This window comes from Macrotis lagotis, chromosome 2, assembly GCF_037893015.1.
Source record: "Macrotis lagotis isolate mMagLag1 chromosome 2, bilby.v1.9.chrom.fasta, whole genome shotgun sequence".
Taxonomy (NCBI): Eukaryota; Metazoa; Chordata; class Mammalia; order Peramelemorphia; family Peramelidae; genus Macrotis; species Macrotis lagotis.
The window spans coordinates 39,771,239-39,792,542 of NC_133659.1; the positions used below are offsets into that span (position 1 = coordinate 39,771,239).

At 40.1% G+C, this 21,304-nt stretch overlaps 1 protein-coding gene across 3 annotated transcripts in view; it reads right to left on the minus strand.

Annotated features, from left to right (window-relative positions):
* Nucleotides 1–9,141: 9,141 nt before the first annotated feature.
* The window catches only part of PKN2 (protein kinase N2), a 160,537-nt gene continuing 148,374 nt past the window's right edge, over nt 9,142–21,304 (minus strand). For all 3 annotated transcript variants that reach the window (XM_074221750.1, XM_074221749.1, XM_074221751.1), the window contains exons 20-22: nt 13,728–13,835; nt 13,319–13,399; nt 9,142–13,224 (exon numbers count right to left, since the gene is read on the minus strand). In XM_074221750.1, coding sequence (XP_074077851.1) covers nt 13,021–13,224; nt 13,319–13,399; nt 13,728–13,835 — 393 coding nt within the window. In that variant the 3' untranslated portion in view covers nt 9,142–13,020. The remainder of the gene's footprint in view (nt 13,225–13,318; nt 13,400–13,727; nt 13,836–21,304) is intronic.

Consider the following 21,304-nt stretch of genomic DNA (forward strand, 5'->3'; position numbering starts at 1 on the left):
TCCTGCTCTCCTTTCACTCTGCCCATCCACAAGCATGTTTTGCTTCTGACCACTGCCTCCACCAATCTGCCCCATTTATCTATTAGCTCCACCCCTGCCTTTATTCCCTTCCCCTCCTGCTTTCCTGTAGGGTAAGATAGATTGCTATGCCCAACTGAGTGTGTATATTATTCTCTCTGAGCTAATTCTGATGAGAGTAAGATTCATGTACCTCCCTTGCTTTCTCATCTTCCGTTTTATTGTAAAAGCTGTAATGAACCATTTAATTTGCCATATTCTACCTTTCCAATCTCCCTTCTCCCAGAGCATTCCTCTTTCTTGCCCCTTAGTTTTAGTTTATTAGATATAATTCCATCATACTCAAAGTCTTCTGCAAAGTCCTCCTCTTGAATCTTGTATTTGAAAGTCAGATTTTCTATTCCTATTTAGGTTTTTCATTTGATGCTTGAGAGGCCTCTTATTTCATAAAACATTCATGTTTTACCCTCTGGAGAATCATATTCCAAGTTATTCAATCCTTTAATTACAAAGTTGCTAAATCTTGTTTTATCTTGAATTTGACTCCAACATATTTGAATTGGTTATTTCTAACTGCTGGCAGTATTTTCTCCTTGACCTGGGGTGCTCTGGTACTTGGCTGTAATATTCCTTGGGAGTTTTCCTTTCAGGATCTATCAGGATTCTTTTAGTAGATTCTTTCAATTTGTATTTTATCCTCTGGTTCTAGAATATCAAAACAGTTTTCCTTGATAATAGCTTAAAAATAATGTCTTAAGCTTTTTTGATTAGGATTTTCAGGTGATTCAGTAATCTTAAATTATCTTGATTTGTTTTCTAGATCAGTTGTTTTTCCAATAAGCTATTTTCACACTTCTATTTTTTTTTTGTTCTTTTGACTTCGTTTCATTGTTTCTTGATGCCCCATGGAATCATTAGCTTTTATTTGCCCATTCTAATTTTTAAGAAACATCTTCTACAGAGCTTTTCTGCCTCCTTTTCTTTCCATTTGACTAATTCTACTTTTTAGGACTTTTAAACTAAGTCCACTTTTTGTGCCTCTTTTATCATTTGGCCTATTCTGTCTTTTAAATCATTATTTTCTTTAGTATTTTTTTGTGCCTCCTTTGCCTAATTATAACTATTTTTTCACGCTTTTCTTGCATCACTCTCATTTCTCTTCCCCCATCACCACTTTATTTCCCCTCTGCCTAACTTATTTGATTTTTATTCTTTGTAATGTAGTGTAATATTAAAATTCTTTGTAAGGTAATGTAATAAATTCTTTCAGGAATTTGTTTTTGAGGCCTGAGATTGTTCACATTTTCCTTTCAGGCTTTGGATATAGTGGTTTTGATTTTGTTATTTTCTTCCAAGTTTGTATTTTGATTTCCCATACTACTCTAGAATTTACTATGGTCAGGTTCTTTTTTGGTTACTTTTTCAGTTTATTTCTTGACTGTTAACTTTATGTTAAAATTGATCTCTGCTCCAGGGGTGGAGGGAGCACTGGCTCAAACATCACTTTTTTTGTGCAGCTGTTTTCAATGTTAGTTCTGGGGGTCTGTAAGTTTTCAGTTTTTCCTGGCCTGTGCTGTGGTCGCCACTATTTCTAGCCCTGAATTGTGAGTTGTTCCCCTTGAGCCACTTCTCTGTGTGCTGGTGCTCCTCCTCATCCTGGGATTGTGACCTCAGATGGCAACTGGGATCCATATATGATCAGTGCCTGCAAAGGGACTCCTCTCCTCTCCTGACCATTTGTCTGACCTTATTTTTTGTGAATTGAGAGATCTGGAAGCCACTGACACCAGTTTAGTTGTCCTCGGATCTGCTGACTTTCTAAGTTATATTGGACTGAAAAATTGTTTCTCCCCATTCTTTTAATGAGTTCTACCATCCAGAATTAATTTTGAGGTGTTATTTTGAGAGAGATTTGGGAGACAGTTCAGTTTTGTCTTGTTCTCTGCTCTCTTGGCTCTTACTCCCCACTCCCCACCAACTCTTTAATCTCATCGGATTCAGTCCAATTTTATTGCCTATTGATATTTATTTTTTGGTTCCTGACTTTATCTGATGTACTAATTACATCTCACAGTTTTGGATCATCTTTAAATTTGATAAGAATATTATTGCTTAAGGGAAAAAAAAACAGATTCAAGCCCAGATTCCCTGGGGTACTTAAGGTTTATTCAGCTGCTCTCCTTTTATCTAATTTATATGCCAATTTTCAGCATGATAGTTCTTACTGTGTACTTTACCTTAAATTTAGGCAAACTAAATCCAAAACATTCCCCTAATCCATCAGTTTAGGAACTGGAAAGTGGGGAAAATGATTAAAGTGATGTTACCTTTTCTTGTTGACTCATTTCTACATGTTCATGGAAGCATCACTTATATAGATTCCAGAATCTTCCCAGGAATCAAAATAAGTCTCACTGCTATACAGTTTGTGGATTCATTGACATTTCCCCTTCTCTGATTCTATAGGATAGAATCATTGAACCCTTAAGAATTCTAGGGACCTGGGATCTTTACAGGTTGATTCATTAGGCTAAATCTAGTAAGATGAAATTTAGCAAATATAAATTTATATTTAATATAACAAATGAAAACCTTCTCTCCCCAAACCCACATCACAAAGACAAAATAGGAGTGGTATAGTTAGAAAGTAGTTTGACTGCATATGATTTGGAAGTCTTTAATGGACTGCAAGCTCAATATGATGTCAACAGTGTGCTAGAGCTGCCAAAAAAAAGAAATGTGAGCTTGGGTTGCCTTAAGAAGGACAGCTTCCAGGAATAAGGAGGTGACTCTATTCTGGCTCTGCAGCCTGTGTCTGGAGTATTGAGCTCAGTTGTGGGTGCCAAAGCTTAAGAAAGACTTCTATAAATGAGAGAGTAGCCAAAACTGAGCAAATAGTCTGTTTGACAATCCCTAACTCATGCCATATAAGGAATTTGGGAATGTGTACCTTGGCATCATCTATAGAGGGGAAATATGAAGCTTTCAGAGTGTAGGTGATCACCAAGAGAAAGAATATAGAGATAGGGAGGAGAAAAGGTACAGAATAGAGCCTAAGAAAATCCTCATTGAAGAGACAGGAGATGGATTATTGGACAAAGACGACTGAAGGTCGGTGGAGAATCGGGACACAGCAAAATGACATGGAAACCAAGGTAGGAGACTCCCAAAAGGAGAGGAAAAAGAGAATAGTCAAAAGTCAAAGTTTTTTATCTTAGGAGATGATTCCCAAGTCTTCCCCTAGTACTGATTCCTCTTGAATTCCAGACCTAGAGGACATCTCTACTCGAATGACTTGGGAAGGCATTGAGAGCTTAAAGAGACAAAGTTATTTCAAACTTCCACTGAGAGGAGTGAGATAGTTAAAAAATTAAAGTTTGGCCCTGTAGTCATGGTCAAGATTAAATTGGATGATTGTGTGGCCTGCCTGGTTGGCAGGGAGGTGACTTCCTCCCATGGCCTTTAGCAGCTTGTGAGTACAAGACAAGAGGTGATATCAAGGGGGTTCTAGGGTTGAGGGGATAGGTTCTAGAATAAGGATGACAGTATGGGGAGAAATAGAATTGGAGGAAGATTTTCTTCCCAGGAGGGAGCAGTACTGAACCTCTGTAACAAGGGGAATAGGAAGGAAGACTTAGTCAACCATAGTCCTGGGGAAGTAGTGGCTTTCTGGGGATTCTATTTAAGGCCACAGGATGAGGGAGACATTGTCATGGTCAACTAGCAGATAGGAATTTCCCACTCTGTGCCAACCACCATGCTAAAGTGATGACATTGAAAGAAAAACAAAAGATGTCTCTCAAGGGACTCCTAGTCTAATGTGGGAGGTTTCCCCTCTCTGAGCAGCCAGGAAGAGGAGATGGAAGACCCATGATGGTGGTGGGGTGGCTGAGGAACCCCCAGAAGATAAACCCCCTATGGAGGATACCCTCAGCTCTGGGTGAGGTCTGATGTCTCAGGTCCTGATTGGGGCAGCCCTAGTCCTTTGTCTTTGCTTCCAGCCCTGACTAAGGTTTCATTACCACCAGAAACTTGTATAAATAGAGCACTTATCAGCTTTGCACATGACACAAAGCTGGAAGGGATGGCTAACATTGGATCATAAGATCATAGATGTTGGGCTAGAAGGGACCTTTAGAGGTCAAATGCTTTACTTTTCCAGATGAAGATACTGAGAACTCAGAGAAATTCAGTCACTAGCTGGGAGATAGCAGAGCTCTTCCCATGACCTTCATTTGCCTCCTTTATTGGATGACATGATCCAAAGAAAATTTTTACATATGTGAACATTAGGTTAAGTCTAAAAAAATATAATTTGTGAGTTATTTTTTAAAAATCTATTTTCATTTAAGAATTTAGTTCTGAATCACATTTACATGTTTTGGAGGATTTTATACTAAATGAGTTCACAGAGTAATATGGCAGCCAAAAAGCCATGTGATTGATTCTAGACTTCACTGATGGGAGCGCTGTGTGGACACTTGCTCTATTCTGGGAACCCCATTTTAGGAAGGATATTAATAGGAGAATATCCAAAGTAGGGCAATATAGTAAAATAAGAAAACAAAATGGTCCCTGATCTCAAAAAGCTTACATTTTAATAGGGGAAGAAAAATCATGGGAGCCTTCAAGGGTAGGGTAGCTGGTGTAGAAATAGAATAGACTCAAGAGAGGGTTGAAAGTGAAGCAACCAGTAGATGAAGGGAAGGGCAGGAAGAGGGTTGGCACCTCTGTCGTAAGGAGGGTTTGATCTGTTTCCCCCCTGAAGAAACCAAGCTGCTGTGGGTAAAAATTTCAAAGCAAATTTAGGGCAGTTATAGAAGAAAAAACTTGCTAACAACTGGAGTTGTCCTAAAATGGAATGATCTTGGGGGCAGCTAGATGAATAGTGGATAGTCACAGTGGATAGAGCACCAGCCCTGGAGTCAGGAGGACCTGAGTTCCAATCTGGCCTCAGACACTTAATAATTACCTAGCTGTGTGGCCTTGGGCAAGTCACTTAACTCCATTGCCTTGCCAAAAAAAAAAATGGAATGATCTGTCTTGGGAGGCAGTTGGGGACTCTTATTGGAAGTATTCAAACAAAGGCTGAATAGTTCCATGGTTGTAATGAAGGTGAAATTCTTTGGGTATGAATCAGACTGAATGGCTTCTGACATCTGGTCATCGGGCCCACCCCAGTATTTTTGGTTAATGATAAGTGGCAGAGAGTTTGTTGCAAAGCACTTACTATTGTTGGCTCATTTGATCCCTCCAACAGTCCTCAGAGAGTCATCCCATATAGCAAAGAATATAATTTTTTTTAAAAAAAGGAAAAGCAGGGAAGGGGGAAGAAATTTTTTAAAAATTGTTACATCAAAATATCTGTCCACACTTGTGACCCTCCCACCTTTACACAGGGGCAGGGGAAAGGGGAGTGTCTCCTCGAAACCTTACCTCTGACCGTCTGTGCTGTTGGCAGCACCATTAAAATGGGCTTCTTACCCTTCTTGGCCAGACATGGCGGTTCCAATCACAACTTCTTTCTGATTATTAAAATAACCCATCTGTTCACTGTACCCGATGAGCCTTGTTAAGTCCTTTTCATGGGTTCCTTAAGTCAGTCTTATTTTCAGTCTGCCAGGGTGACAGTGAGTTAAAAGCCAAAAGTCAATCTCTTGCCCTTCCATCAAACTAATTGCTTTGTGTTCGACCCAGCCAGTGCTCTTTGCCTGCACTCTCCTCAGTTCCTGAGCGCATCTTGTATCACAGGTGCAAGAGTTACTTTAATTATCCCAACCAACAGCTCAGGGGGGCTAGCCTGCTACCCATCTGGTCCTAATCCAGCTCGAAATGTCAGTGGTCCTGGCTTTTACTGCGACTGGAGTTTTAATCTGCCGAGTGTGGGACCATTGTAATGCCATACCCCTAGACTCCTTGTCCAGGCCAGCCAGATGGACAGACAGCTGACCATCTCATGTGTGCGCATGTGCACACACATACAGACCACACACACACACACACACACACACACACCCACCACCTCTCTCTCATCAGGATTATTGCTCTGCCCTGGTTTGATGGTCTTCAGATGTTTTAGGTCTGCAGAAGCCAAGGTAACATGTTGGTACTTGTCATCCTTAAAACTACAGATCTATGGGCAATCAATTGTCTGGCCCCAAGCTCTTTGGGATCTTCAAGTTTGCTGGGGGTGAGGGGTGGGGGGTGGGCTGGGGAGGGCAGGACTCCAACAGTAGCATTACTGTAGTTTCAGAGCCTTCTCTCAGTCTCTTTCCCATTTTAAGCTGTTACTTTGGAAATAAGAATGGACATTACTATATTTTAAAGTTTGCACACTACTTCACATACCTTCTCTTTGAAGCATCTTGTGAAGTAGATGGCACTGGTGTTATCGTCCACATAGTAAGAAAAGGATTCAAAACCAGCTGACCCCTAGTCTAATATGGTACAAAGACCCTGGAACACAAAGCCTGGACTTGGAGCTGGCAGATGGCAGTCCAAATCCCAGCTTCAAGGCTGAATGACCCCAGGCAATGCACTTTAGTAGCTCTGGCCATTTTGCTGACCTCTCTGGGTAGTTATGAAGCAATATCAATTAGGGTGTAGAGTGTAGGAAAGCACTGGGTTCCCAACTCTCCTATTTAGTAATTGTCTGACTGAACCTCTCTGAGCCTCAGTTTCCTTCTCTGTAAAATAGAGATAATACCTTCCCATTGGGCAATTGTTGTGAAGATCTTAAAATTAACTTAGCAAATTATAGTGTTAGGCAAATATGAGGTGGTATTGTCAGAGGACCTAGGCTTTCCAGCTAATAATGATGGTTGGCATTGCTTAGCACTTAGCACAAAGTATTTTATAGATACCAACTGACCTGATGCAACAACCCTGAGTCCTTCATGTCTTTGTCAGAAGCTGGACAGTACATTTCATCTCATGCACCTTCTGGAATAATGGTTGGCCATTATGCTGATCAGAGTCGCTCGTTTTTTAAAAATTGTTTTTACAATATTGTTATCATTGAATAAATTGTTCTCCTGGTTCTATTTCCTTTACTCTGCATCAATTCATAAAAGTCTTCCCTGGTTTCTCTGAAGTCATTTCCTGAATAATTTTTTACAGCATAACTATTCCCTCACATTCATATTAACATATTTTAGATATTTCCCTATTGATGGGAACCACTCCTTCAGTTGCCATTTTTGCCATCACAGAGAGCTACTATGAATATGCTTCTGATTGTTTAGAATTTGTTAAAACCATATACAATCAACCCCCCTGCCCCGTATTTTTCCTTTTCTCCTTTCCCTTCCACTTCTCAATTTAGTGAGATGTATTTCTATACTAACTAAATGTGAGTATACTCCCCTCCTTTGACCAGTGTAGAGTATGGTCCACGTGTCACCCACTCCGCCCATCCCTTTTTATTATGTGCTATACACAGGGATAACCATACCCTTGGTCTTGCTATCACTCATAAATTCTCTTCTATGTTTATGAACTCTGAAATTCCTTTTGTGGTTGTCATTTTTCAGTTGTGCCCAACTCTATGGGACCCCCATTTCTTGATATTTTAGTTTGCATTCTCCAGCTCATTTTACATGAGGAAACTGAGGCAAATAAGAGACTTGCCCAGGGTCATCCAGTTAGTAATATGAAGTCAAATTTGAAGAGAAGTCTTCCTGACTCCAGGCCTGGCACTCTCCATGAGTTCCCTCATCTGATCACCGCATCTTCTCCCTTTGCCTTTGCACTTCACCTCTGTCCTTCAGAACTCCCCATAACTTTCAATCACTGACCTAATTCTTTCTTGGGCAATCACCCCAGCACCCTCTACTCTTCTCCCTTCCCCATCTTGACCACTCCACAGCACCCTCTCCTTTGAATCTCTTACCCCTTATCCTATCATTGATCCTGGCCTACCACACCCAGGCTGTAGGTGACTTCCACCATCTTTGCCCACACTCCTATAAATTATACTGCCAAATAAAACTGCAGATATATACAAAACTATGCTGTTTAGATCTACTACAAATTTATTTTACAAAACTTCGACTGGGCCCTCTCTGCAACAATATTTTTAAACTGATTTCCAAACTTAGTGATGAACAAAGCAGTATATTTGTAAAACTGAATAATTTTTAAAATTGGAAGCCAATCCACTGGAATGTCCCTAAATCAGAGGATTTATCCCGTTGATGTATGTTTATTTTTATTTCAGCAAAGTTAGCTCTTGAGGAAAGGGAGTCTTCCTCACTTGGCAGGCAAGGGCTTTTATGCAGTCACAGCAAAATCCACTTTTTCTAGCACCTTTTCTGAGTTCAGCTTGAGAAGATGCAATGGAAACATAAATCATTTTTTTTTTTAGGTTTTTGCAAGGCAATGGGGTTAAGTGACTTGCCCAAGGCCACACAGCTAGGTAATTATTAAGTGTCTGAGTCCAGATTTGAACCCAGGTACTCCTGACTCCAAGGCCGGTGCTCTATCCACTATGCCACCTAGCCACCCAACATAAATCACTCTTAAAAGAAGCGACCAAGGATTATAAGATCATGAAAACACCTCTAGGGCCAATAAAGCCAAGAGTCATTTTAATATTCAACACTCGGACCATATCTCTTGCTTTTGTCACTGAAAGTGGGATTCTTGGTGCAGCTTAGGGCAAAACAGTTTAGATCTAGTTTTCTTTCATGAAAAATCTTTCAATTATTTTAATTCTTCAATTACCCTCTGCTCTATTACTCTAAGCAGCCAATTTTTCCTTTAGCAGAAAACCATAAATGGTAATATACTTTGAATATTGTTTTAAATCTGAGAGGATTAATACAAAAATCAATAAATCTCTTACATCCCTGAATAAGGTAAGTATTGTGGCTTTATCTTTATTTGTGTGAGACTTCATCCATTTTTCAAGGACCCACACAGAGCTAGAACAGAAGAAAACATATAGTCCTATGTCTTAATTTTACAGATAATATAACTCAGACCAAGAGATCTCAATGAACCTTACCCTGAAGGGTGTATCTGGGGCAGCTAGGTGGCATAGTGGATAGAGCACCGGCCCTGGAGTCAGGAGTATCTGAGTTCAAATCCAGCTTCAGACACTTAATAATTACTTAGCTGTGTGGCCTTGGGCAAGTCACCTAACCCCACTGCCTTGCAAAAAAAAAAGGGGGGGGCCCATATCTAATACTAGAGCCCAGGTCTCTTGAATCCTAGTCAAGTGGGTTATGCATTCATAGGTGAATGGGTTCCAATAGAGTTGGCAGGTGGGAAGGAGTTGATATAGTGGATAATTAAAAATACAGATAATCCAAAAATCTCATTTTCAGTCAACATATCTATTCTTTTTCATAAAACGTTCTTTGGTATCCTAATCACCTTTAGTTAAAATTTCAGAATCATTAAAGTGCCATCAGCAAACTGGAGAGGCAAGGGGCCTGAAAAATTCTTAAATTGGACAACCGGTTGCTTTTCAAAGTTTATTACCATACAAAAAACTCTAAAATCACTTTTCAAATAATCACTGCAGCTTTGAAGCAAGAACTATGAATTAGTTGAAATTAAAACTGCCCCAGATGTTCTCCGGGAGACCCTTAGCAATCACAAATACCAGCACTGACCTCCCAGAGGTGCTGTGAGGCTACAATGAGATATTTGCAAAGTGCTTTGCAAACCCTAAAGAGCTATCTATATAAAGGCTACCAATATCATCTGTATTCAGCTGTTAATAAAGGAAACAAAACAATCTGCCCCCAAAAGTGTAATGAATGTAACTGAGAGGGAAGGGGAGATATTTTTATAAACCAGAATCCATTTGTTCCTGTTAATATGGCATCCAGAGTCTGCAAGTCTAGAAAGAGAACAAAAACATCCCCCTGGTCACCTTCTGTCCCCTGACTTAATCTTTTTTTTACTTGAAATAGAGGACCACATTATATATTCTGCCTGCTTTGAATAGTATTCCCTGGTTTTAAAATTAATTCTTTCTTTGAGAAGATACAAGATTTTCCTTTATCAGATTCCATATGAGGGATTTTAATTTCATTTTTGTCTCAAGAAAAGGCTCATTAGCAGCACATTCAGTCCAGGGTCTTCCAGGGACTAGCTTAGGAATCACTATGAATTCTCATTATTTCATCCCCAGTACTAATGATCATATAAGGATTTGGTTTACATTTTTGGAGATTATGGAAACCTCAAGGAACCTTTTGTACTTACCAACCTATCACTGAGGTTCAAATTTAGCTCTTATGATGAAGCACAGCAAGGGAAAGGATCATCTATAATAACTGTGGTGGATCGTGATACTGCTCTGTCCATTACTAGTCAAAGGGTCACTGCTTTATCATCGGAGTGACATCAACTTTGTTGTGGTGGCGTTACTTTTTATTCTCCAATATTGGGAGTGGTCTGCACCACCCAAGATGCCCTCCCACCTCCCCTGTGACCAAGAGTGTGTGCTTGCAATATGGCTGCATGGGGTCAAGGGAAGTAGTTCATTCATAGTCTTGAGTCAGAAAGTGATCCCCAAATAAACTAAATCTGCCACATGGCCTCAGTGTCATTTTCTAAAAGCCATAGGAAATCTCTTTAAAAGAATCATACTTAATACCAAAGTTACAAAGTACAATCTATTTAAACTTTAATTTGTGCATTTGTGATAATTAATGACTGCAAAACACTCAAGTTTTTTAGAATGACATTGTTAAAAGGCACGTCTCATTTTAATGAATGCATAGTGTACCATTCTAAAATATCCTAATTTCCTTACAAAGTGCTCTGAGCAGCCACTTACAGATACAGTATAGCAAAATATATTTACAATCTAGAGTTTAAAATTTTAAATCTGACTAAAAATAAACTTTTAAAAAAACTACAGAGAAAATTAGTGCTTTCTTTAGCTTAATTGTGTGAACATACCCTGCCCTCTAATTTTTTTAGTGATTTACTTCAATTAAAAAAAGATTCTGTACAATATGTAGTTACAAAAGGCTACTTCAGTGTTTAATGCTAAAAGCCTTTTCAGACGTGGCTCTCCAGGTGTAGCTGAGAACCAGAAAGGGTAAGCAGACTGTACCTCAAAAACATTTTGTGTCTCATATTGCAGAACACAGTTTTGCTAAAACCCAGAGCCCTGAGCTAAACTCCTCCTCCATCCCCTGCCAAAGATGATGGCTGGCATTGTACAATGATGTCAGAAAGTGAGACTGCGCTTGGCATTCTGAGGCTCTATCCCCACTTGCTGGGCCACCCTGCCCCCAGACCTGGCCAGCCTCCTCTTCCTAGGGCATCCTGTGCCTCAGGCATGACTACAAGTGTCAGTGGTCTTGGGGGGAGCAGCACCACTCTGAAGAGGACAGACCCATGGGTAGGGAGAGCTGGAAGGTCCCATTCCCACAGATAGCTTGGGCTCACTACTCCCTACTTCAGATGCTTTCATTTATCCCCCACAGGATTTAATATGAATTCTATGTTGGAGGGGAGGCTCACTTAGTGAGATTTTTGTGGTTAAATCAACAGGGATCAGCCTGGCTGCTGATGAGGTATGAAGATCCCCCATGACTAAGCCAGGATCATGAGATATCTGTATGGACATATAGACAAATCTATGTTCTTATCCTAATTGAGGGAAAAAATGTCAAGAGTCACAGACAAGGATAAAGGCTTTGGGCTAGTAGAAACTCTTAGTTGGCAAAGTGACTTTCTTGCAGCAATACTAAGATGACCCAAACCAAGCCCTCTCAAGTGTTATAAAAATATTTGGTCAAATTACTTTATGAGACTTTTGAGGTACAGTTTTTTAGTGTTATAATAGGTTTATAAAATATACATACACTGTTTTATCAAAAATATTTATACATTCTGTTACAACATATTGCTTTTTACCCTCAGTAACTGCCAATATAAAATCTGGACTCAGTGGCCTAAAAGGAATACAAATGTTCTGCCCATCCTCGCCAGGGTTGCAGGTGTGTCTGCCAGTCCCCAGGCCAAAGTAACAAAGTGGTACAATTAAATTAACAAGCCTAGCATGTCAACTAGCTTACAGCTGCACAGGTACACATATGAACTGGCAATCCCCCAGGTGTGAGAATGATTCGTTCACCTTCATACAGCAGACAGGAGAGAGCTAGGATGCTACATGAGGGGGGTCACTTGCTAAGATAACTCATCTGTTCATTGATTCTGGAGCATCATCTAGGCTTTGGGAATGTGTACAGTGAATACAGTATCTCAATCCAGACTGACCAGAAGCACTCCTTTTTCCCCTTTCTTAATAAATGCTGATGTTCTATTTGCTTCAGCAATGCTTAACAAACCCAAAATTGTTTGGCAAGTAGCTTTGAGAACTTGTCCATATTTTATGGAAGCACTTACATGGTTGGTAAAGATAAGGCATTAAAAACATTTTCTCCTAATAAATATAGAAACTTTACAAAAGAAGGCATCAATTCATTCCGTTATTTTCAAACTCAACACCAAAATGTGCACAAGTTGCAAACGACACTTTGGATAATATTACAGTAATTCCTTTAAACAATAACAGCGTCTGCCTTATTCAGATAGACTCTTGTTAAGATTGACTATCACTAGCATCCCAATCTTGTATTCTTAAAACACAGTGGAATGAAGTCATCTGGTTATCCTTTCTCGATCCCAAGCTGTCTTCATTCCATTTAAGGTAAGCATATGACAAAGGGACTGCTCCACTGTAGAAGAGAAGGAAAAAAGACCACACTGATTCATGTGTGTCCACCTGGGAAGGATGTTTAGATGGCCTCTGCTCAGCTGAACCCCCACAGAACTGACTCCAGTGCACAGATTAAAAATGGAAATACATTGCAAGAGGCCACCCTTCACGAGAGATAGTAGACTGGTCCTTGAACAAATTTTCCTGTGATTTCCAAAGCTCTGTGGGGGCAGAGAGCCAGGGGGCTGCCGGGCGCCAAAGCAGGCTGGCTTCTAGCAAGTCTTTCCGCAGGTTTCACAGTGTCTGGGGACTTAACACCAATCGGCAATGTAGTCAAAATCTCGAAACATTTCTTGCTCCTCTTCTGAAAGTATCCTGGGTTCCCGAGGTGGGGTCAGAATAGGTGCTTCTGAGGTAAATTCATCATCAAAATTACTCACATCCTCCCGTCCTCTGATGGTGGGAACAAAAGGAGGCTTCACCTTCTTGGCCAGCAAAGCATTCCAATCAATTAACTGTTTCATAGACAAAGAACAATAGACACATTGAGTTTCCTATTGTGATTTGATAAATGGGATCAATGGTCCCCTTAAAAGATGTCCTACTTACCCGGAAAAATGGGTGTTTCTTGACGTCCTCTGCATCCTTCTCCCCAGCTCCCAGCCGCCGCTCTGGATTTCTTCTCAGTAGCTAACACCACAAACATGAGAATGTAATATTAAAGTCAGTGAACCTTACTGTAAAGATTCCCAGAGATTGGTTTAATCTGGACACAAGTCCCAGTCTGGTAACTTTTTCTTCACTACTGGAATTCAGTTAATCATAAGAACTGGTAGAAGTAGCTATAAAATAGACATATGCTGAATTTGGTCCAATATTGATGTATTCATTAATTGTAAGGATGTGTGGATGTGTGTGGGTTAAGGATAGAAAAAAAAAAAAGAGATCAAATGCTGCCATAGTATTCTTCAGAACAAATTCATTTTAATAGAATTACTAAATACTGTTTGGCTCTTACCCTTCTCATTATGGAAATGGCTTCTGTAGACAAGAATCGTGGATACCTTACTTCATCATTTACAATACTGTCGAAAACCTCTTCTTCATCATCACCAGGAAAGGGAGACTGGAAAAAAAAAAGAACCTTTCCTAAGTCAAAATGACTTCAAGTACTAGAAATTCTGCCATTACCTGGAGCATAAGATTAAAGGCTTCCTATGCAGCCAACAGAAATGTCAAAGATCTACCAATGTTTTCAGATCCAAAGCCTATTTCATCTTATTTTATAAAGAATTCTAATTAACTTGGTCATTTTGTTCCTAAGTTCATGTAGTTTAGAAATAACAAATTAGACAATATATAAATGACAGGAAAAACTGAAAAGCAGTCCTGGAAACCCAAGTCTCACAAGTGGCTGGTGATCTACTATGTTGGGGAGAAGAAACATGACAGATATTCTGTTGCAAGTTCATTTTAATCAATAAGTGCAACCTTCATTTCAATCCAAACTACCAAAACACATTCATGATTTTTTCCAATGACTGCTATGAAATAATAAAATAGGACAATTTAATTTTCCTCTTCAAATATTTTCCCTTAACTACCTTCTGCTTAGAGCTGTTAATAAGTAACAAAATGGAAAAAAAATCATTTCTTAAGCAATTAAGAGCTAGATATATACAACGACTTAAGAGGCATTTGTTTGGAGGAGTGACTTTTCAGGCTGGTGACTGGCAGATTAGACCCTGGGTCATTCTGGACTGGATGTTCGTCCTTCACTTTCAGGAGGACCAATGACACAACAGGGTGATGTCTTAACCTGCCTGTGAACTGGATTTAAGGTAAGGAGACAGTGTTGCCCTAGAGTTGGGCATCCTCACTCTCTCTTTCAGAGGCATGGAGTCAAGTGGCAACAAGAATCAGGATGAACTGGCCAGAGCGTCTGATGTCTGGCCCTCAAGCTCTGGGTGCTCCACAGGCTGACTGGGCTGCCTTGATGGCCACTGGAACAAACACTTCTCTTCCAACTGTTCTACCTGGAGAAGTCTTCCCATGCTTGGACTGGGTTGGACAAACCTTCTCCCATCAATAAATTTGAGGCCTGTTGGGTCACTCTTGTCCGGACCTAACTCCACTGCTGAGATGGCATTCTTAGGATGTGGTAACACTTATGCATGCCATAGGTGAAAGCTGGGTGGTGGATGCGCAGCCTGGAAGGGGGCTTGGCAAACCCAACCCTGCAGGTGCTAATCCTCCTTAAATATTCTACAGCTTCACCCACAGCATCTCAGAGGAAAGCACTTCTGTTGAAAGGTGGAATGAAAATGGAGCAAAATATATAATTCTTAAAAATGGTTGGAAGTTAGAGGCAGCTAGGTGGCACAGTGGACAGAGCACTGGCCCTTGAATCAGGAAGCTCTGAATTCAAATCCAGCCCCAGACACTTAATAATGGGCTAGCTGTGTGACCTTGGGCAAGTCATTTAACCCCATCACCCTGCAAAAACTAAAAAAAAAATTGTTGAAAGTTACTCTAAATGATTTAGAATACAAAACTTGTTTCTAAAATTGTGCAGGGACTAACTGAAGGTGTGAGTGTAATGAGAAATATCTCATAAACCAGCTAGAAGTAGTGGGAAAGATGTTTAAGTTTGTAAAAAGCTTGCTGAGAGACCCAAACATCATCTCAATGGGATCAAAAACAGGAGAGAGAGGGCAAGAAAGGGGCAAAACATTTATTAAGTGCGGCAGACAACAAATATTTTTTACAAATATTCCCTGGTGAGGCAACTGGGTGATACAGTGGATAGAGCATCTGCTACAAGTGGATAGCAGGGAGCCCGCACCTCTGACCCTGAGAACAGGAGAGATGGCTCCCTACAGGCTGCAGACCCCACAGGTGTGCTTGCTCAGACTCAAATCCAGGTCAAGAATTTATAAATGAGGGGCGGCTAGGTGGTGCAGTGGATAGAGCACTGGCCCTGGAGTCAGGAGTACCTGGGTTCAAATCTGACCTCTGACACTTAATAATTACCTAGCTGTGTGGCCTTGGGCAAGCCACTTAACCCCATTTGCCTTGCAAAAAAAACAAACAAACCCCAAAAAACCAAAAACAAACAAAAAAAAGAATTTATAAATGACACCAGAAGGACAGACATCAGATTTTGTCTTGAATCAGACCACTTTGGGAAGAAAATTGAAAACTTGCAGATCCCCAGCCTGAGCTGTCCCTGAGATCTTAGAATACCATAATAGTCAATATATAAGAAAGCAATATTAGGACAAGTCCACACATTCACTCAAGAGTGCAGAGGCTGGCCCTAACTTAAAACTGAACATTTGTTAGTGGGCTAGAAGAATGAATAAGAACAAAAGAAGCCCACCATAAAAAGTTATTAAGGTGACAGAGACTCTCAAGAAACAAATCTAGGGGGATTTAAAATAATTTAGAAAGAAAGCCTTGGGGTGGCTAGGTGGCAGTGGATAAAGCACCAGCCTTGGAGTCAGGAGTACCTGGGCTCAAATCCGGTCTCAGACACTTAATAATTACCTAGCTGTGTGGCCTTGGGCAAGCCACTTAACCCCATTTGCCTTGCAAAAAAAAAAAACAAAACAAAACAAAACCCTAAAAAAAAATAAAGAAAGCCTTAAAGGAAAGCACAGCATGGACACAAGCTGGACTAGAATTTCTAGAAAAGATGAAGAGTTAAAAAAAATATTATAAGGAAAAAATAAATAATTAGGAAGAGAAATAGCTTGGCAAAAGAAGTATAATGCCTGTGACCCAAGAAGCAAACTTTCTGAAAACTAGAATGTACCAAATAAAAATTATGATTCTTTGAAATAACAAAAAGTAGGAAAAAAGGTATTTTCACAAAAAAAATAACTGATCAAGGGGGGAAAAAAGAATCATTGAATTATCGGAACACCATAACCAAAAAAACCCTCAGACATCCTATTTCAAGAAATCTTAAAAGAGAACTGTCTAAGGGGCAGCTAGGTGGTGCAGTGGACAAAGTACCAGCCCTGGAGTCAGGAGGACCTGAGTTCAAATCCAACTTCAGACACATAATAATTAATTAGCTGTGTGGCCTTGGGCAAGCCACTTAATAATCCTATTGCCTAGCCCCTCCCCCCAAAAAAACCCAAAAGAAAACTGTCTAGATCTTAGAACTAAAGGACAAAGTAGAAACAGAAAGAATCCATCTGAAACTTGCTGAGACTCCAAAATGAAAACTCCTAGGAACATTATGATACAAATCCAGAGTTTCTAAGTTGGAGAAACAATAATGAAAACAACTAGAAAGGAAGAATTCATGTAATAAGGAGTTATAGGCAAGATTAGACAAAATATAGAACCCATCACAATAAAGAAGTGGTGAACTTAGAATATGTTAGTCTGCAAGACAAAGAATACAGGCTTTCAACCAAAAATAACTTAGCCAACAAAAATGGAATATAATCCTTTGGGGAAGAGAACTAACTTTTAATGAAAGCATTCCTGACAAAAAGGTCAGAGCTGCATTAGAAACTTTAAAGTGTAAACAAGAGTCACAAGAAACGTGAAAAGATAAGCACAAACGCACAATTATTATATGCTAAAGATAAACTTGGCATTTTAACATGGGGATATCACACACACATACACATCCCCACCTGCTACACAGCACCTAGTCCTCCCCCTCCCCCCACCAACTCTCTATCAGCATCAGGGAATCACAGAATCTACTTAAATGTAGTACTTGGAAGTGATTCTGTTCGGTTTGGATCATCTACAAAGAACTGAAGGGTGGGAGAAAGGATACACTGGGGAGTAAAAAGGGCGAGGAAGGATGGGAAAAATGATCTCACATAAGACAGGTTATAAGTCCACATAAAAAACAAAGAAGGGATAAAGATGGAGTGGATGACCCCTGAACCTCCCTCTCAATTGAACTGGTTAAAAGAAGAAAGAGGGAGGAAGGACTAATCCTATGCAAAAAAAAACAAACTATAATGAGGAATGTACAAAAATTTTCATAGAAGCTCTTTTTGTGCAAAGAATTGGAAAGGGGGCATGCCCCAACTGGGGGGAGGTTGGATTGCCAGTTTTGCAGAGAAGAAACCTGAGAATACTCATACGATCTGACAGACCAGAAGAAGCAACCAAGGACAACAAAACTGCAATGACAAACAAACTTCAAAGATTTAAGAACTCTGACCATGGGAATCCAGGACTCATGATGAAAGACTCTTATCCCTCAAATCCTGATAAAGACGTGATGAACTCAGAATGCAGACTGACAGACAGATTGGTGAGCCACCTCCCCCTGACATCTCCCAGTCCCGATTTTATTTTTCTTTCTTTCACAATGGGAGTAAGAAAAATATTTTTCATTTATTAAAAAAATTATTTAAAAAATTATCTCATTAAAAAAGTGACTGAGAAAATATAAAAAACTAATGAGTCACATATCTATACAATCTTTAGAATAATCTACAAACATATCCAGTGCACTTTTGATGAAAATTTAGGAACAGAGGCTTTTACAAACCATGTAAGCACATATATTTCTTTGTAGTCACAAAATTAACTTAAAAACTTAGGAAAATACAAGAATGGGGGTGGGGCCAAGATGGCAGTGTGAAAGCAGGAATTCCTGGAAACTCGTTACCTTAAAAAACTCCAAAAGTGGTCAAATTATGACTCTAGTCAAAATTTAGAGGGGCAGAATCCATAGAAAGACTGAGTGATACAATTTTCTGGTCAAAGAGAAACTTAGAAGATCTGAAGGAAAGGTCTGTTTCACTGGGACCAAGGTTGGAAGAGCTGCAGCCACAGCATAGTGCAGCCAGAGTTCAGCAGGACTGGGCACCTAGGTCTGTGGCAGAGGGGGCAGTTTATAGACCTCTTGGCCCAGGGATCACCAGGCACAGCCTGAAGGGGTGGTAAGAGAACTCTCCCTCATGAGAGTGAGTGTAGAGTAGAGCTCTGACATCAGAGCAGCCATGCGGTGAGAACCTGCGTGGGAGTTGGCAGAGCCACCCAGCCCACAGAAGGTAAGGGGGTTGGGGGAGACTGCAGAGATCTCTCTGCTCTCCCTGGGGCAGGATGCAGCTATTTGCTGACACTCTGATCCAGGTTGCAGTTTGGGTCCCCATACCACCATAGTGGAACAAGGACCCTCCTCACAGCTCCAGGGCAGAAGGCCTGAACACAGGCAAGAGAGAGCAGTCAGAACCTCTCATAAGACCCTGGAGGAATTGAGGTCCCTGTGGATTGTCCCCAAACCCTCCCAAAGCCTTGGAAGTGTAATAAATTGGTCATAGGTTGAGGAAATGAGCAAACAACAGAAAAAGAAGAATCTGACCATAGAAAATTACTTTGGTCCCATGAAGGATCAAGATATATATTCAGATGATGACAAAAATCGAAGCTTCTGTATCCAAAACATCCAAGAGAAATAGAAAATGGGCTCAGGCTATGGATGAGCTCAAAAAGGACTTTGAAAAGCAATTAAGGAAGGTAGAGGAAAAATCAGAAGGAGAAATGAGAGCTATGCACATGAAAGTCATTAAAGTCATGAAAACCAAATCAGCAGCTTGGTGAAAGAAATACAAAAAAATACAGAAGAAAATATGCTAAAAACCAGTTTAGGCCAAATGGAAAAAGCAACACAAAAGGCAAATGAGGAGAAAAATGCCTTAAAAAGCAGACATGGCCAGCTAGAAAAGGAGATAAAAAAGCTCTCTGAAGAAGATAACTCCTTCAAATGCAGAATGTAACTAAAGGAAGCCAATGACTTTGTGAGAAATCAGGAAGAAATAAAACTGTACCAACCCCCCCACTCCCAAATTAGAAGAAAATGTGAAATATCTCATTGGAGAAACAACCGACCTTAAAAATAGATCCAGGAAAGATAATTTAAAAATTAATTGGGCTACCTGAAAGTCACAACCAGGAAAAGAGCCTAGACTTCAATTTTCAATAAATAATACAGCAAAATTGCCCTGAGATCCTAGAAGCAGAGGGTAAAATAGAAACTGAGGGAATTCACTGTTCACCTCCTGAAAGAGATTTCAAAAGAAAAACTTCCAGGAATATTATTGCCAAACTCCAAAACACCCAAGTCAAAGAGAAAACACTAAAAGCTGCCAGAAACAAGCAACTCAGCTACTGTGGCTCTACAGTCAGGATTACACAGGATCTGGCAGCATCTACATTAAGGGCTTGAATGGCTTGGAATATGATATTCTGGAAGGCAAAAGATCTTGGTTTACAACTGATTATCAACTACCCAGCAATGCTGAACATCCTCTTTCAGGGGGAAAAGATGGACCTTCAATGAAATAGGGGACAGTCAGACTTTCCTACTGAAACGACCAGAGCTGAACAGAAAGTTTGATCTTCAAGTACAGGACTCTGGAGAACCATAGAGGGGAATGATGAGAAGGACTAACTATGAGGAACTTAATGATATTGAACTGTTTGTATTCCTACATGGGAAAAAGATTAACTCATATGAATTTTCTCATTCATAAGAGCAGTTTAAAGGAGCAGATATAGACAAGGCACAGGAAAGAGCTGAATATAATGGTATAATATAGTGAAAAGATGGAGTTAATGGGTGATAGTTAAGTACTGGGAGGAAGACAAAGGAGAGGAAGAAGGGGCTAAGATATTTCACATAAGAATCAAGAAAAATACTTTTCAAATACTTTGAACTGAATTTCCAGTAGATATTTCCCTAAAATCTTCCTCCACCCCCCAATATTCTCTATTTATGGCATCACTATCTTCCCAGCCCTTCAGTCTTGTAAGCTAGGAGTCATCCCCAACTCCTCACTATCTCTCACCCCCTTCTCCAAACCGCAATATCTCTTGAATACTTGAACACGTCTTCTCTTCTATGACAAGGCCACCCATCTGGTACAGGTCCTCATCAGCTCATTCCTGAATTACAGCACTAGAGTTTGCCTGCCTCCAGTTTCTCCCCACTCCAATCCATCCTCCAATCAACCTCTCAATTGAACTCCTAGAAGTTCATCAGTGATAGGCTACAGCTGACTCACAGCCACCCTTACCTTCCTGATTAGGGTCACTCTTCCTCCCTGCACTGGGTCCCCAAAATCATTTATAAAATGCTCTATTTGGGATTCAAAGCCCTTTGTCACCTGGTCCTCTCCTACCTGTTCATTCCTTGCATGTTCTTCACTCTACTCACACTGGCCTCCTTCTGGATATTTCTTGAACAAGACCTTCACTTTCCTACCTCTGGGCATTTTCCCTGACTATCCTCCAGACCTGAAATGTTCTCCCTCCTCTGTTCCTACTTCTGCCTTCCCTACTTTCCTTGAACCTCTACCTACAATCCAGTCTTTACAGGAAACCTTTTCCGATCCCCTTCAATTTCAGAGCCTTCTTCTTATAGGTTATTTCCTATTTAACTTAAAATAGAGCTTGTGTGTCTATATTTGTTGTCTGGACAGACTGTCTTTGTGCTTAGTATACTAAGTATACTTATGTTCTATAGAGCATAAGAAACCTTATTCTTGGACTAATTATCCAGTGAATGAAGAATGACTGTTGTTAGAGGTATGATAAGAAGGAGGCCTT